General features: G+C 44.4%; 1 protein-coding gene across 1 annotated transcript in view; it reads right to left on the reverse strand.

Moving 5' to 3' along the window:
- The window catches only part of kcnk17 (potassium channel, subfamily K, member 17), a 36305-nt gene extending 22265 nt beyond the window's left edge, over positions 1 to 14040 (reverse strand). Inside the window, exon 1 of the mRNA XM_038798896.1 lies at positions 13828 to 14040. Coding sequence (XP_038654824.1) covers positions 13828 to 14040 — 213 coding nt within the window. The remainder of the gene's footprint in view (positions 1 to 13827) is intronic.
- Between the last annotated feature and the right edge of the window lie 454 nt (positions 14041 to 14494).

Raw genomic sequence — 14494 nt, forward strand, 5'->3', positions numbered from 1 at the left:
CCAATCCAATCCAATTGCAGCAGGTCTGTGCCACTATCAGCACCTTCCTTCGCCTTAATCACCCCTATTTACATTCCTTTTGTCTTTCTGTCCATTACACTTTTGTCAATCTTCACCTATCACTGGCCCCCTATCCAGCCCCACCATTCCACACCCCTCCCACAACAGTATATATCTGATCCTATTTCCAGTCCTCTCCAGTTTTGACAAGGAGTCATCCAGACTCGAAACGTTAGCTCAGTTCTCTCCCCACAGATGCTGTCAGACCTGCTGCGATGGTCCAGTATTTTCTGCTTTTGTTTTGGATCTGATTGTGATGTTAGTTTTCTCAATGCTGTGGATACATCCCTGGCCAGTTTCACCTCTTCAGTCTCCGTTACACTCAGTGCACCAGTAAAACGGGGAAATAGGAACACTGGATTGAACTGTTTTTTCCCCCCTGGGTAGTAAGTTTCCAGTAAGAAAAGCGCAGATGCACCTTTGATGATCACAATTAATCTTTCATTTTGCAGCAGGGTTCTGTTCCACTGAGGGGAATAGTCTGTTGATTGTTTTAACATTTGATGATGGACATTTCACATTTATGTCAAGTGGCACAATTTGTATCCTCCCAACACCACCACACGGTATGTTGCAAAATAAACAGAACATCAGGGAAGGACCTGTAAATCACTTTATGCCACAGTGATGAGGGAGCCTTTGAAGCATTCAGCGGCAGTGGCAACTGAGAGCAATATGAAATTTCGCTGATGCAGTCACCTGCTGCCTGGCTGACTGCCTTTCATGTTTAGAAAGGGATTAGTGTTTGTGTTGAGTTTGTTTAAGTAAATGCCTGATATGTGTTTGCTTAAAGAGATACTCTCGGTTGGCTTGCCAGTGAGCAGATGAATTAGGAAATACTTGGAAGTGATTTGGTGATGTTGCAACTTATCAATAACAATTTGCCTTGGACAATCTTCACAGCTCAGGTAGACTGTGCACTGCCCCGATATGACAACAGGCCTCACCCAGCAGGAAGGCCCCAGCTTCAATTCCTATAGCCTGGCCTGAGTTACCTCATTTTAATCAAGGTAGGAACTACAATTGGCCACTTTGACCCTTGGCGCGAAAGGCTTGAATAATCTGCAGGGTTTCCACTCCTGATTATTACACACACACACCCCTCCACTTCCACCACCCCCACACTCCCACCATTCCTCAAACCCCTGTTGCCAGGGCAAGGATGTACAAGAACATTGGGTCAGGGAAAATTTGATCTTTGCAATGTTCTCCTCCCCAGTCCCCATAATGGACGAGCAGGGGTGCGTTTGATGAGGATCATGAAACATGGAATTCACAAGAAGAAAGATTCCAATATAATCAGATAACAAGATAATCAGACACCGGAGGACCTAAAGGTCGCAACATTTTCAGCTCAGTTGTTAAAGGTTTATGTTGCTAAAGAATCATGTCCACCCATCAAAACAGGAGACAAGCCTTCAGTGAATTAATGAACATTTTAGAGGGATATTTCTCTCTGAAACTGATATTGCAGAAAGGCTTTTGGTTCCACTGCCTTAGTCAGGAGGAAGGTGAACATATTTTACAGTTTATGGTGTCTTTAAGAAGATTAGCTAAATATTATGAATTTGGTACAACATTTGATGATATTCTTTGAGACAGGCTGGCTTGTGCACTCCGGCGTGAAGCTAATCAGAGGAACCTGCTTAGTGTGAGTGATTTAACTCTCAAAGCTGTTGTGGAAGTTGCCAAATCTATGGAGCTTGCAACGAGAGAAGCTTCACAGTGGCAGGGCTGGAGTGAAGATCTATAAAATGGATACCTCAAGGAGCAAGGCTGCAAAGCTACAAGCATGTCACCGTTGCACACAGGTTGGACACTCAGTGCAGGAATACTGAAGCAAATCAAATACAGGTTAGAACTTTGGAAAGAAAGACCACATTCCCATGTTGGGCTCAGAAAACCTCTCCTACATCAAGTGCAAGAAAAACAACAGTGAAACAATCTAGTCGTGTCTACAAATTAGTGGATGAAGCTCAAGATAACTCAAAGCACAGCGAAACCGAGCTACTGGAACAACTTAAACTAATGTGTTTTCTTAATGCAGGGTGGTCAACAACATTTTTGGGCATATCCAAAACTTGATGGTCACAAAATTAAAATGTAAGTGGATATGGTGCAGCAGTATTGGTAATACTGAGACAATTTATCATCAAAAGCTGAAGCATCTGTCTTTAAAACTGTCAAATGTGAATCTAAGGACCTACACTGAAGAGGTTGAACCTTTATACGATGCATTATGGTGAATGTATATGGCCAGATGGCGAAGTTGCCTCTTCATGTTGTCTGGGGAACCTTCCTGCTCTATTTGGCAGAGCATGGTTGACCAAGATTAGGCTCAACAGGGAACCAGTCAATAAGTTAGTGGATTCAAAGAGCAACTTCGGAAAAAGTACACGACGTGTCCAAAGATTCAGCAGGCTCAATGACTGGAGGTACACCTAGAAATCAAGCCGTACAGCACACCCAAATTCTCAAAGCCAGAACTGTACCAGACGCCATTAAGACTAAAGTTGATGAAGAACTAGACAGATTAGTAAGGGCAGTTAGTCTAAAGTTTGGGATTATGGGTAGTGTCTTGTGATGGATAGAAAGCTGGTTAGCAGACAGTAGACAAAATGTTGGAATAAATCGGTCTTTTTCCAATTGGCAGTCAACGACTAGTGGGGTACCACAGGGATCTGTGCTGGGATCCCAACTTTTCACATTATATATTAATGATTTAGATGAGGGATCTAAATGTATTTTTTGATTTGATTTATTTTATTATTGTCACATGTATTAATATACAGTGAAAAGTGTTGTTTCTTGCATGCTATGCAGACAACGCGTACCGTACATAGGGAAGGAAGGAGAGACGGCAGAATATAATGTTACAGTCATAACTGGGATGTAGATCAAATTTATATGAGGTATGTCCATTTAAAAGTCTGATGGCAGCAGGGAAGAATAGTTCCTGAGTCGGTTGATACATGACCACACACTTTGGTATCTTTTTCCTGACGGAAGAAGGTGGAAGAGAATATGTCCAGGGTGCGCGGGGTCTTTAATTATGCTGGCTGCCTTTCCAAGGCAGCGGGAATTCTAGACAGATTGGAGATTTGGAGATTATTATCTCCAAATTCGCAGATGATACAACGTTGGGTGGGAGGGTGAGCTGCGAGACGTTTCAGAGGGATTTGGAAAGGCTGAGTGAGTGGGCATATGTATGACAGATGCACTATAATGTGAATAAATGTGAGGTTATCCATTTTGGTAGCAAAAATAGGAAGGTAGATTATCATTTGAATGGGTGTAAATTGAGAGAAGTGGATACTCCGTGAGACCTTGGTGTCCTCGTGCACCAGTCGCTGAAAATAAGCGCACAGCTACAGCAGGTAGTAAAGAAGGCAAATTGTATGTGGTCTTTCATAGCGGGAGGATTTGAGTATAGGAATAGGATGTTTTGCTGCAATTTTATAGGGCATTGATGAGGCCACACCTGGAGTGTTGTGTGCAGTTTTGGTGTCCTGACCTGAGGAAGGATGTTCTTGCTATGGAGGGAGTGAAACAAAGGTTTACCAGGCTGATTCCTGGGATGGCGGTTAGCATTATATTCATTGGAGTTTAGAAGAGTGAGAGGGGATCTCATAGAAACTTACAAAATTCTATCAGGATTAGACAGGGTAGATTCAGAAAGAATGTTCCCAATGGTGGAGGAGCCCAGAACTAGGAGTCATAGTTTGAGGATAAGGGGTAAAGCTTTTGGGACTGAGATGAGGAGAAATTTCTTTACCCAGAGAGTGACGTATCTGTGGAATTCACTGCAGCAGAAGGTAGTTGAGGCCAAAATGTTGTGTCATTTCAAGAGGGAATTAGATCTAGCTCTTGGGATTAAAGGGATCAAGGGATATGGGGGAAGGTGGGATCAGGGTATTGAACTTGATGATCAGCCAAGATCATAATGAATAGCGAAGCAGGCTTGAAGGGCTGAATGGCCTCCTCCTGCTTCTATTTTCTTCTATGAGTCTGGTTTAGCACAGAGGGCTAAACAGCTGGCTTGTAATAAAGAACAATGCCAGCAGCGCGGGTTCAATTCCCATACTGGCCTCCCCGAACAGGCGCCGGAATGAGGCGACTGGGGGTTTTTCACAGTAACTTCAATGAAGCCTACTTGTGACAATAAGCGACTATTATTCTCTGTATGTTTCTATGACAGAAGTCATTGAACCTGTTGCTACAAGTGATTGGGCAACATCAATCGTTCCTGTAGTAAAACAGAAAGTCTCAGTGAAACTTTCTGGAGATTTTAAAAATACTATTACCCCAGTTTTGTGCGTTGATCATTATCCACTGCCACTGATTGAAGAATTTGTTTAGAGGACGGAATTAACTGAGAAACAACATAAATAAGTAAAAGTCAGGGTCATTACAGTAAAGTTATCCAATAAAGTTGTCCAAGGATATCACAGAGGAAACAAGACTGAAGGCCAAGGTGCAACAAAGAACCCATGATCTAAAGAACAGATGAGAGGGAAAAGAGCGCAGGAGACTCAACAACTCAGTGACAACCACGATGTGCGCGGCTTATTCAGCACAATCAAAACAATCTACAGTCCGAGTACCCAGAGGCCCACCCTACTGAGAGCCAAAAACGGAGAGGCACTCATCAAAGGCAGAGAGGCAGTCAACATCTGCCAGAGAGAGCGCTTCGAGGACCTCTTCAACCAAGACACAGCCTTCGACATAAGTGTCCACGACACCATCCTACAGCACGCTTTCCTCCGCCATCTCAGTGCACCCCCAGCTCACTGAGGCACTCACAGAAAGGAGACATGCCCGACTGCGGAAATTACTGAGGGATTTCCCTGCTGTCCGCCATCGTGAGAACATTCCTTAACTGCCTCCTCCCAATGGCTGACGAGCTCATCCCTGAGCCTCAGTTCAGCTTCCACCAAACATCCAGAAAACAAATGTTCTCTCCTAGCCTGCTCCCCCAACCATCAATATCTACTGTGAGCCCCTGGACAATCTAGACCATTTCCCATACCTCAGGAGCCTCCTCTCGGCTTGAACAGACATCAGCGATGAAATCCAACCTGGATTCCAGTGCGCCAGTGCAGTCTTCAGATGCCTGGGGAAGAGTATTCGAAGACCAAGCTCTCAAACCCAGCACCAAGCTCATGGTCTGCAGTGAAGCCATGGACCTCGCCCTCCCGTATGCATCAGAAACACATGGACAATGTACAGCAGAAACCCCAAAACAAGTGCTCTACTCCGAGCTCTGCAATGGCAAGCGATCACTAGGGGGGCACAGGAAAAGCTACAAGGACACTCTGAAAGCTTCCCTAAATAAATACAACATCCCCATCAAGACGTGTGAATCGCTTACTTTAGAACACACAAGCTGGAGAAAGCACATCCGTGAAGGTGCCAATCACCTCGAGCACCGTAGGGTAGAATATGTGCGGAGGCCTAGAGTAAACAGTGGAAAGAGAACCCAGAATCCAGAGCGTCCCCACCCATCCACCTCATCAAGGACCACCTGCCAAACCTGTGGCAGAGTCTGTGGATCCAGGATCGGACTATTCAGCGACTGCACGTCCCACCTCCCTGGAGTGGAAGCAAGTCACACTCGACCCTGAGGGACTGCCCAAGAGAGAGAGAGAGAATAAAGTTATATAAGTAAACAAAGTAGGGTAACAGAAATAAAGTATGTGTAAGGAAGAAAGTTAATAATATTCTTATATAAGGCTAATTTTTTCTTTGAAAAGGGAGTAAATAAGGGGGTTAAGGCTAGTCATGGCAGGAAAGCTTGTGCCTATGATATGCCCTTCCTGTCCTATGCAGCAAATCATGGAAGCTGGTTGTCCCTGGTGACCATCTCTGCAGGAGTTGTGTCCAACTGCAGCTACTGGTGAGCCGCATTTCGGAGCTGGAGCTGAGGGTGGATTCACTGTGGAGCATCTGCGATGCTGAGCAAGTCGTGGATAGTACGTTCAGTGAGGTGGTCACACCGCAGGTGAGGATTGAACAGGCAGAAAGGGCCACCAGGCAGAGTAGAGGATGGCAGGTTGTGCAGGTGTCCCCTGTGGCCATCCCCCTTTCTAACAAATATACTCTTTTAGATCCTGTTGGGGGAGATGACTGAGTAGGGAAAGCAGTGCAGCCAACGTCATGGCACCATGGGTGGGTCTGCTGCACGAGAGAGGAGGAGGAAGAATATCAGGGCCAAAGTGGTCGGGGATTCAATTGTAAGAAGAACAGACGGCATTTCTGTGGCTGCAAAAGAGACTCCAGGATGGTATGTTGCCTCCCTGGTGCCAGGGTCAGGGATGTCACTGAACGGCTTCAGGCATTCTGAAGAGGGACGACAAACAGACAGACAGATATCGTGGAACACATTGACACCAACGATAAAGGCCGAAAAAGGGGATGCGATTGTACAATCAGAATTTAGGGAGTTAGGCCGTAGATTAAAAAAACAGAACCCAGAAGGTACTAATCTCTGGATTACTGAGCAGCATGATAGCACAGTGGCTAGAACATTTGCTTCACAACTCCAGGGATCCAGGTTTGATTCCCGGCTTGGGTCACTATCTGTGCAGTCTGCACGTCTCTCCGTGTCTGCGTGGGTTTCCTCCGGGTGCTCTGGTTTCCTCCCACAAATCCCAAAAGACGTGCTTGTTAGGTAATTTGGACATTCTGAATTCTCTCTCATTGTACCCGAACAGGTGCTGGAATGTGGCGACTAGGGGATTTTCACAGCAACATTGCAGTGTTAATGTAAGCCTACTTGTGACACTAATAAAGATTATTAGTATTATTATTATTACTCCCAGTGCTACATGCTAGTGAGTATAGAAATAGGAGGTTAGTCGAGATGAATGCATGGCTGAAGAGATGGTGCAGGAGCGAGGGCTTTAGATTTCTAAGACATTGCGACAGTTCTTGGGGGTGGTAGGACCTGTACAAGGCAGACGGTTTGCACTGAAGTGAAATGGACCAGTGTCCTTGTGGGGAGGTTTGCTGGAGCCTTTGGGGAGGATTTAAACTAACTTGGCAGTGGCCTGGAATCCTGAGAGAATGTTCAGCAGGGAGAGATGCACAGCCACAATTAGAAGAGACATCAAGTAAGGAAGTCATAGAATGTCTAGACCAGTTAAGTCGCAAGAGAATTTAGCAAGATTGGAAGGCATACATTTTAATGCAAGGAGTCTGACGAACAAGGCAGATGAGTTGAGAGCAAAGAGTAAACCATGGGGGTACGATATCATTGCTGTCACTGAGACATGGTTGAGAGAGGGGCAGGATTGGCAGCTCAATATTCCAGGATCTTCAGGCGAGACAGAGAAAGAGGTAATAGAGGAGAGGGTGTTGCAATTTTGATCAGGGAATCAATTGCAGCTATAAGGAGGGACGACCTCTTAGAAGCCTCTTGAAATAAAGCCATATGGGTAGAACTTAAGAACCAAAAAGGAGCAGTCACATTGCTGGGAGTGTTCTACAGGCCCCTGAAGAGTCTGAGAGAAATAGAAGAGCATATATGTCGACAAGTTTCAGAGAAGTGTAAAAGTAGTAGGGTAGTGACAGTGGGGATTTTAACTTCTCCAACATTAACTGGGGTAGCCATAATTTAAAAGTTTTAGAGGGAGCGGAATTCTTAAAATGCACCCAGGGGAACATTTTAAGACAGTACATCAAATGTCCTACAAGAGAGGGGGCGGTCCTAGACTTAATTTTAGGTAATGAAGCTGGGCTAGTGGATGGTGTATCAATGGGGGAGCATTTTGCAGACAGTGATCATAACTCTGCTAAATTGAAGACTGTTATGGAAAAGGACAGGGATGGGCATAAAACCAAAGTTCTAAACTGGGGAAAGGCTAATGTTAATAAGATCAGATATGATGTGGCCAGAGTGGACTGGGAGCAGACACTTTTAGGTAAATCTGTGACAGAACAGTGGGATACAATTGAGAAGGAAATAGGGAGAGTACAGGGCCAATATGTTCCAATCACGAAAAAGGGTGGGATCAACAAATTCAGTGAACCCTGGGTATCGAGGGATATATAGCATTGGATAAGGAGAAAAAGGGAGGCTTCTGGGGTGGCACGGTAGCACAGAGGTCAGCACTGTTGCTTCACAGCTCCAGGGTCCCAGATTCGATTCCCAGCTTGGGTCACTGTCTGTGCAGAGTCTGCACATTCTCCCCTTGTCAGTGTGAGTTTCCTCCGGGTGCTCTGGTTTCCTCCCACAGTCCAAAGATGTGCAGGTTAGGTGGATTGACCATGATAAATTGCCCTTAGTGTCTAAAAAGGTTAAGTGAGGTTACTGGGTTACAGAGATAGGGTGGAAGTGTGGGGTGTTCTTTCCAAGGGCCGGTGCAGATTTGATGGGCCGAATGGCCTCCTTCTGCACTGTAAATTCTATGGTAGATAGAGGACTCAAAACAGTAGATGCCCTAGAATGTGCAAAAGGGAACTTAAAAAGGAAATTAAGTGAGAGCAAAAAAGGGCACATGATATGATACGGCCAGGATCTTGGGCTGTTTTGCAAGCATATTAAGGGTAAAAGGATAACAAGGGAAAGAGCAGGGCCCATTAAGGACCAGAGGGGTAATTTGCGTATGGAGCCGGAGAACGTTGGTAGGGTTCTCAATGAATGCTTTGGAAAAGTCAGAGTTCACTAGCGAGAGGGACGTTTTGGGTTTGGGAATCAAGGACAAGGACTGTGATGAAATTAGATACATTAACATAGGAAGAGAGGAGGCTCTGAGTGGTCTGTCATGCTTAAAAGTAGACAAATCTAGATGGGCTGATCAGTGACAAACGGAATTCAATCCAGATAAGTGTGAGGTGATGCACTTGGGCAGAACAAAAAAGGCAAGGGAATATAGGATAAACGGCAGGGCCCTGGGAAGCACCAAGGATCAGAGAGACCTTGATGTGCATGTACACTGATCTCGTAAGGTAGTAGGGCAGGTAGATAAGTGGTTCAGAAGCAGCACGGTAGCATGGTGGTTAGCATAAATGCTTCACAGCTCCAGGGTCCCAGGTTCGATTCCCGGCTGGGCCACTGTCTGTGTGGAGTCTGCACGTCCTCCCCGTGTGTGCGTGGGTTTCCTCCGGGTGCTCCGGTTTCCTCCCACAGTCCAAAGATGTGCGGGTTAGGTGGACTAGCCATGCTAAATTGTCCGTAGTGTCCTAAAAAAAGTAAGGTTAAGGGGGGGGTTGTTGGGTTACGGGTATAGGGTGGATACGTGGGTTTGAGTGGGGTGATCATTGCTCGGCACAACATTGAGGGCCGAAGGGCCTGTTCTGTGCTGTACTGTTCTATGTTCTATGTATATTTGCCATTATTCGCCGAGGCATAGAGTTTAAGAGCAGGGAGGTTATGCTGGAACTGTATAAAATGTTCATTAGGCCACAGCTGGAGTATTGTGTGCAGTTCTGGAATCCATATTTTAGGAGGGATGTGATAGCACTGGACAGGGTTCAGAGGAGGTTTACCAGGATTTTGCCTGGGCTGGAGAGTTTTAGTTATGAAGAGAAATTAAATAGACAGGGATTGTTTTCCTTGGAGCAGAGGAGACTGAGGGGGAACATGGTCGAGATGTATAAAATTATGAGAGGCATAGATAGACAGGGAGAAACATTTCCCCTTATTGGAAGAATCCATGACCAGGGCGCGTAAATTTAAGAGACAGGAGGTTTAGAGGGGATGTGAGGAAAAACATTTTCACCCAGAGTTGTGGTGGGAGTCTGGAACTCGCTGCTTGAAAGGAGCAGAGACCCTCAGAACATTTAAGAAGTGTGTAGATATGCACTTGCAATGCCAAGGCATACTAGGCTATGGTAAAATGCTGGAAAATGGGATTAGAATAGTTAGGTGGCTATTTTTGACCAACGCATACATGATGGGCCGAAGGGCATTTCCTGTGCAGTACGTCTCTATGACCATGACTCGATGGGCAGGATTCTTCCCTTGCACAGCCGCGAGTGTCTCAGCCACACATCCTCCGTTGGCTGTGGGATTCTACCTTCCCGCCGCTTGTCAATTGAATTTCCCATTGCAACTGTCCCACGCCGCCGGGAACTGCCGATGGGAAAAGTGAATCGCAACGGCTGGAGAATTCTGGCCAGCCGTTCTGACTTGTTTGCTGAACTTTATGGAGGGCAGAAATTCAGTAAAATTGATCTTTGACAGGCATGTCGGGAGATGAATGTGACTGCTGATTCACAGCCATTACTCACCATCATAACGCACAAAGGTTTGTATCATTACAGAAAACTTCCTTTTGGAATAACACCTGCACCTGCTCATTTTCAAAGATCCATGGATCAAATTCTAAGTGGGATTGCAATGTTATTTGGATGACACACTCATCAACGGTTCAAATGAACAGGAACACTTGGGGAATTTGGCAGATACCCTGAGGTGGTTACAGAGCGACAACCTGAGAGTTAAGGTAGAGAAGTCTGACTTTTTCATGTCCTCCATAAATTATTTTGGTCATATTATCAGCAAAGATGGTTTACCACAAAGAACCAAAGAAAATGTCTGCAATCTGAGAAGCAACACGTCCTCAAAATGTGACACAATTAAGGTTGTTTTTCGGATTGCTCAATTATTTTGGTAAATTTGTGCCGAATTTAGCAACACGATGGAAGCCTTTACTCACGTTGCTATGTGTCAAACAGGCATGGCATTGGTCAGAAGAATGTGAGAATGTGTACAATGACGTGAAAGAAGCTTTACTGAAGTCAGAGCTGTTGGTTTATTATAATCTAAGGAAATTTGGCATGTCAGCTACCACTCTCACCAACATTTACAGATGCACCATAGAAAGCATTCTTTCTGGTTGTATCACAGCTTGGTATGGTTCCTGCTCTGCCCAACACCGCAGGAAAGTACAAAAGGTCGTGAATCTAGCTCAATCCACCTCGCAAACCGACCTCCCATCCATTGACTCTATCTATAATTCCTGCTGCCTCGGAAAGGCAGCCAGCATAATTAAGGACCCCATGCACCCCGGATATACTCTCTTCCACCTTCTTCCGTCAGGAAAAAGATACAAACGTTTGAGGTCACGTACCAACCGACTCAAGAACAGCTTCTTCCCTACTGCCATCAGACGTTTGAATGGACCTACCTCGTATTAAGTTGATCTTTTCTCGACATCCCAGTTATGACTGTAACATTACATTCTGTAGTCTCTCCTTCCTTCCCTATTTACACTATGCGTTGTCTGTACAGCATGCAAGAAACAATCTTTTCACTGTATACTAATACATGTGACAATAATAAATCAAATCAAATAAATCAAATCATAATCCCAAGATGAATTTGCAATTAGCTTACGATACTTCACTCAATGGGGTTGGTTCTGGGCATCATTTTATACTTTTGATGGATCATTTTACCCTTGACTACAATCGTTGGGTGATAAACGTATACCTTCTTTGGCAGCGAGTAGATTGCGAAGATGGTCATTGATATTGTCGACACACACTTACGATATCCAGTATCACAAGTCAGAGCAGCAAGAAAATGCTGATGCTTTATCACAATTGCTGTTACAAGTTCAGCATGTCCCTGAAGAACATTTAGTCAATATTTTGTATTTCTCATTCGTGGATAGAGTACGTACAATATCATGTCAAGTTCAAAGATATAGAAGAAGTGGTCTAGTGATGGGGCAGCTGATGAACTTGGTCCAAACGGAAATGCTGTCAGCCATTCATATGAAAAATCCAGACCTCAAAACCTACATCACACAAGGACTTCAGTTGACAGTACAGAGCAGAGTCGTATTGTGGGAAATCTGTGTGATTATTCCTCTGTGCTTACTTCGTAGAATCCTTGACCAACTGAATGAGGGACATCCTGGTTTGGTTAGGATTGAAGGAATTGGCATGCAGTTATTTTTGCTGGCCGGGATTAGATGCTCAAATTGAAGAGAAAGTTGGGCAATGTCAATCCTGTGCAAAACGAAGCAACACTTCACCATGACAACCATTACACCCATGGGAATGGCCAACCCAGCAACAACAGAGAATACACATCAATTATGCTGGTCCACTGGAGGGACACACGCTCCTAGTGACTGTGGACACACACTCGAAATGGCCAGAAGTCACGATAATGAAATAATCGACGACTGGGCAGAAGCTAGGTGAAATATTCACCAAATTGTCAGTGATAACGGTACACAGTTTACTTCAAAGGAGTTTGAGGTCTGCTTGAAAGGGAACGTTATGCACCATATCATGTCAGTTCCATATCATCCAGCAACGAATGGCTTGGTTTTGTGCAATCATTAAAGCATTCTATCAAAAGATTGAAGGACCAGGGGACATTGTCAAGAAGAGTGAACACATTTCTGATATCTTATTGAAACACTGAACATGTTACCACGCAAAGTTCGCCAGCAATGCTGTTGTATAAGAGTTTGATTTGTTCCACCCGATACTTCAGAGATTGTCAATTATTAGTTGCAATTAGCTTACGATACTTTGCCCAATGGGGTGGAACATCAACAAGCACAAGCTGGGAGGGAGAAAATCTCTAAAAAGACGATTATTCAACCAGGGAGAGAGCGCGTTAGCTAGGAGCTACACCACCAATGAGAAATGAGTACCGGCTATGATCCTCGCAAAGACAGTCCAATATCATACACCGTACAGACGGATGATGAAACAGTTTGGTGACGTCTTGCTGATCAGTTATTTGCTGCACAAAGTGAGTTTGCAGAAACATCTCAGGATTCTACCTTTAGAAGATCTAGAGAGCTATACTTTGGAATCGAGACCGGAGACAGTGACAAGTTCAGGTTCTGTTTCTGAGGACGTTTCAATGTCTATAGTGGCAGATACTGAAATAACGACTTAGGAAGTACCATCGACAGAAAGGAACGAGGACACATCTGAGGTCGCAAGTAGCCCAGTTCAAGAATGTCGAATTCTACCAAAAGTGACTAGATGTGCACCACTGACACTGTCTTACTGAGACATGTGTAGAAATAATACATAAGGAGATCTGTTGTATTAATGTGAATTATTGTTGTTACACTAATGAAGTGAAGAGGGAAGGATGTTCTGTATCTGGGAAGATATTCTTGCTGGTTATGGGTCACATGATGTGCACTGATGTCAGCACAGTATTTGTGCAGATTTGGGGCAGATCGGCATCTTGATTGTAGGAGCAACATCCTTAATAAATCTCTCATCGTATTTAACAAGAACCCAGCGTCTGGGCATCTCCATACCTTTTCTCTTTGCGGCCACAAAGAAATATAACAAGTTACACCACACGGTTTCAAAAATTGTGGATCTCGTCAACAACCAGAGTTCCAATAGTGTAAAAGCTAATTATGTGATACTTTGCCCTATTTGAGTGACTGGAAAAGCCTAGCAGGGGTGTTTTTAAAAATCAAACTGCGTTTTATTGTACCAAAAACTGGAAACGTTAGTATCGGTTAGCCGGTATAGCCCTTGGGAATGTGCAGAATATTGATCATTGGAATGCATCTACGTTGTCAGTAAGTTTTTTAAATGACGTTGAGACTATCTTACAACATGAGTGGTATAGAACTTTGAAAATGTTTACCTCTTACACTAATCTTACTGTTTATCTTCTCTGGTTTTTACTTAATCTAATCTCAATGGATTGTTCGAAACCCATTGAAGCTTCACTTTACTATCCACACTCTGGTACTTTGCATTATTCTTTAAAGTGCACAGGTATCACCCCCTGCCACCCCCTCCCCACAGTGATTTTCTACTTACCCTCACAAACCTTTCCAGAGCTGGTCCATCCAGGCAGCTGTAGTTTGTAAGGAATTTGAGCTTTGCCAGTTGGAAGTTACTCCGGGTATGCGTCTCTGCCTGCTTCTCCAACATTTGGAATACTGCAGCTCCCAGGAACAAATAAGCAACATACCCCAGAAGCAAAATCACTGTCCAGCTGATTCTGATACTGTGCACAGTAATATATGACATGGCTTTGGGCTGTGTGTTAAAAACCAACACACCACTAACTATCCAACACCATCTCATTTGGCTGACTGAATCAGACAGGCTGAGGAGTGGAGAGGCTCATTTCTGCCTCTATGGCTTCACATTGCACCTTGCATCAGGAACGAAAGTCCTTGTCTGTGCTTATTCTCTGTTAGCTGACTGTATTCAACAGATATCCAGTCAATTTTTTTTTTCTTCCAGTCCATTACACTCCACTTACCTCACACAGGCACTTCCTACTCAGCAGGACATGAAATCAGGAAACAACTTCATTACAGGCGAATGATCAATAGCATTGTCACAGCCAAGATTCTTCTCCCATGCAAATGTCAGATTCAGCGACTGGTTTGATGGAGATTGTCAAAATCAAGGGATGGCTAGACAGAGTGGATAGGGAGAAACTGTTTCTGCTTGTAAAAGGATCAAGAACGATTCT

This window comes from Scyliorhinus canicula, chromosome 6 (genome assembly GCF_902713615.1).
Source record: "Scyliorhinus canicula chromosome 6, sScyCan1.1, whole genome shotgun sequence".
NCBI lineage: Eukaryota > Metazoa > Chordata > Chondrichthyes > Carcharhiniformes > Scyliorhinidae > Scyliorhinus > Scyliorhinus canicula.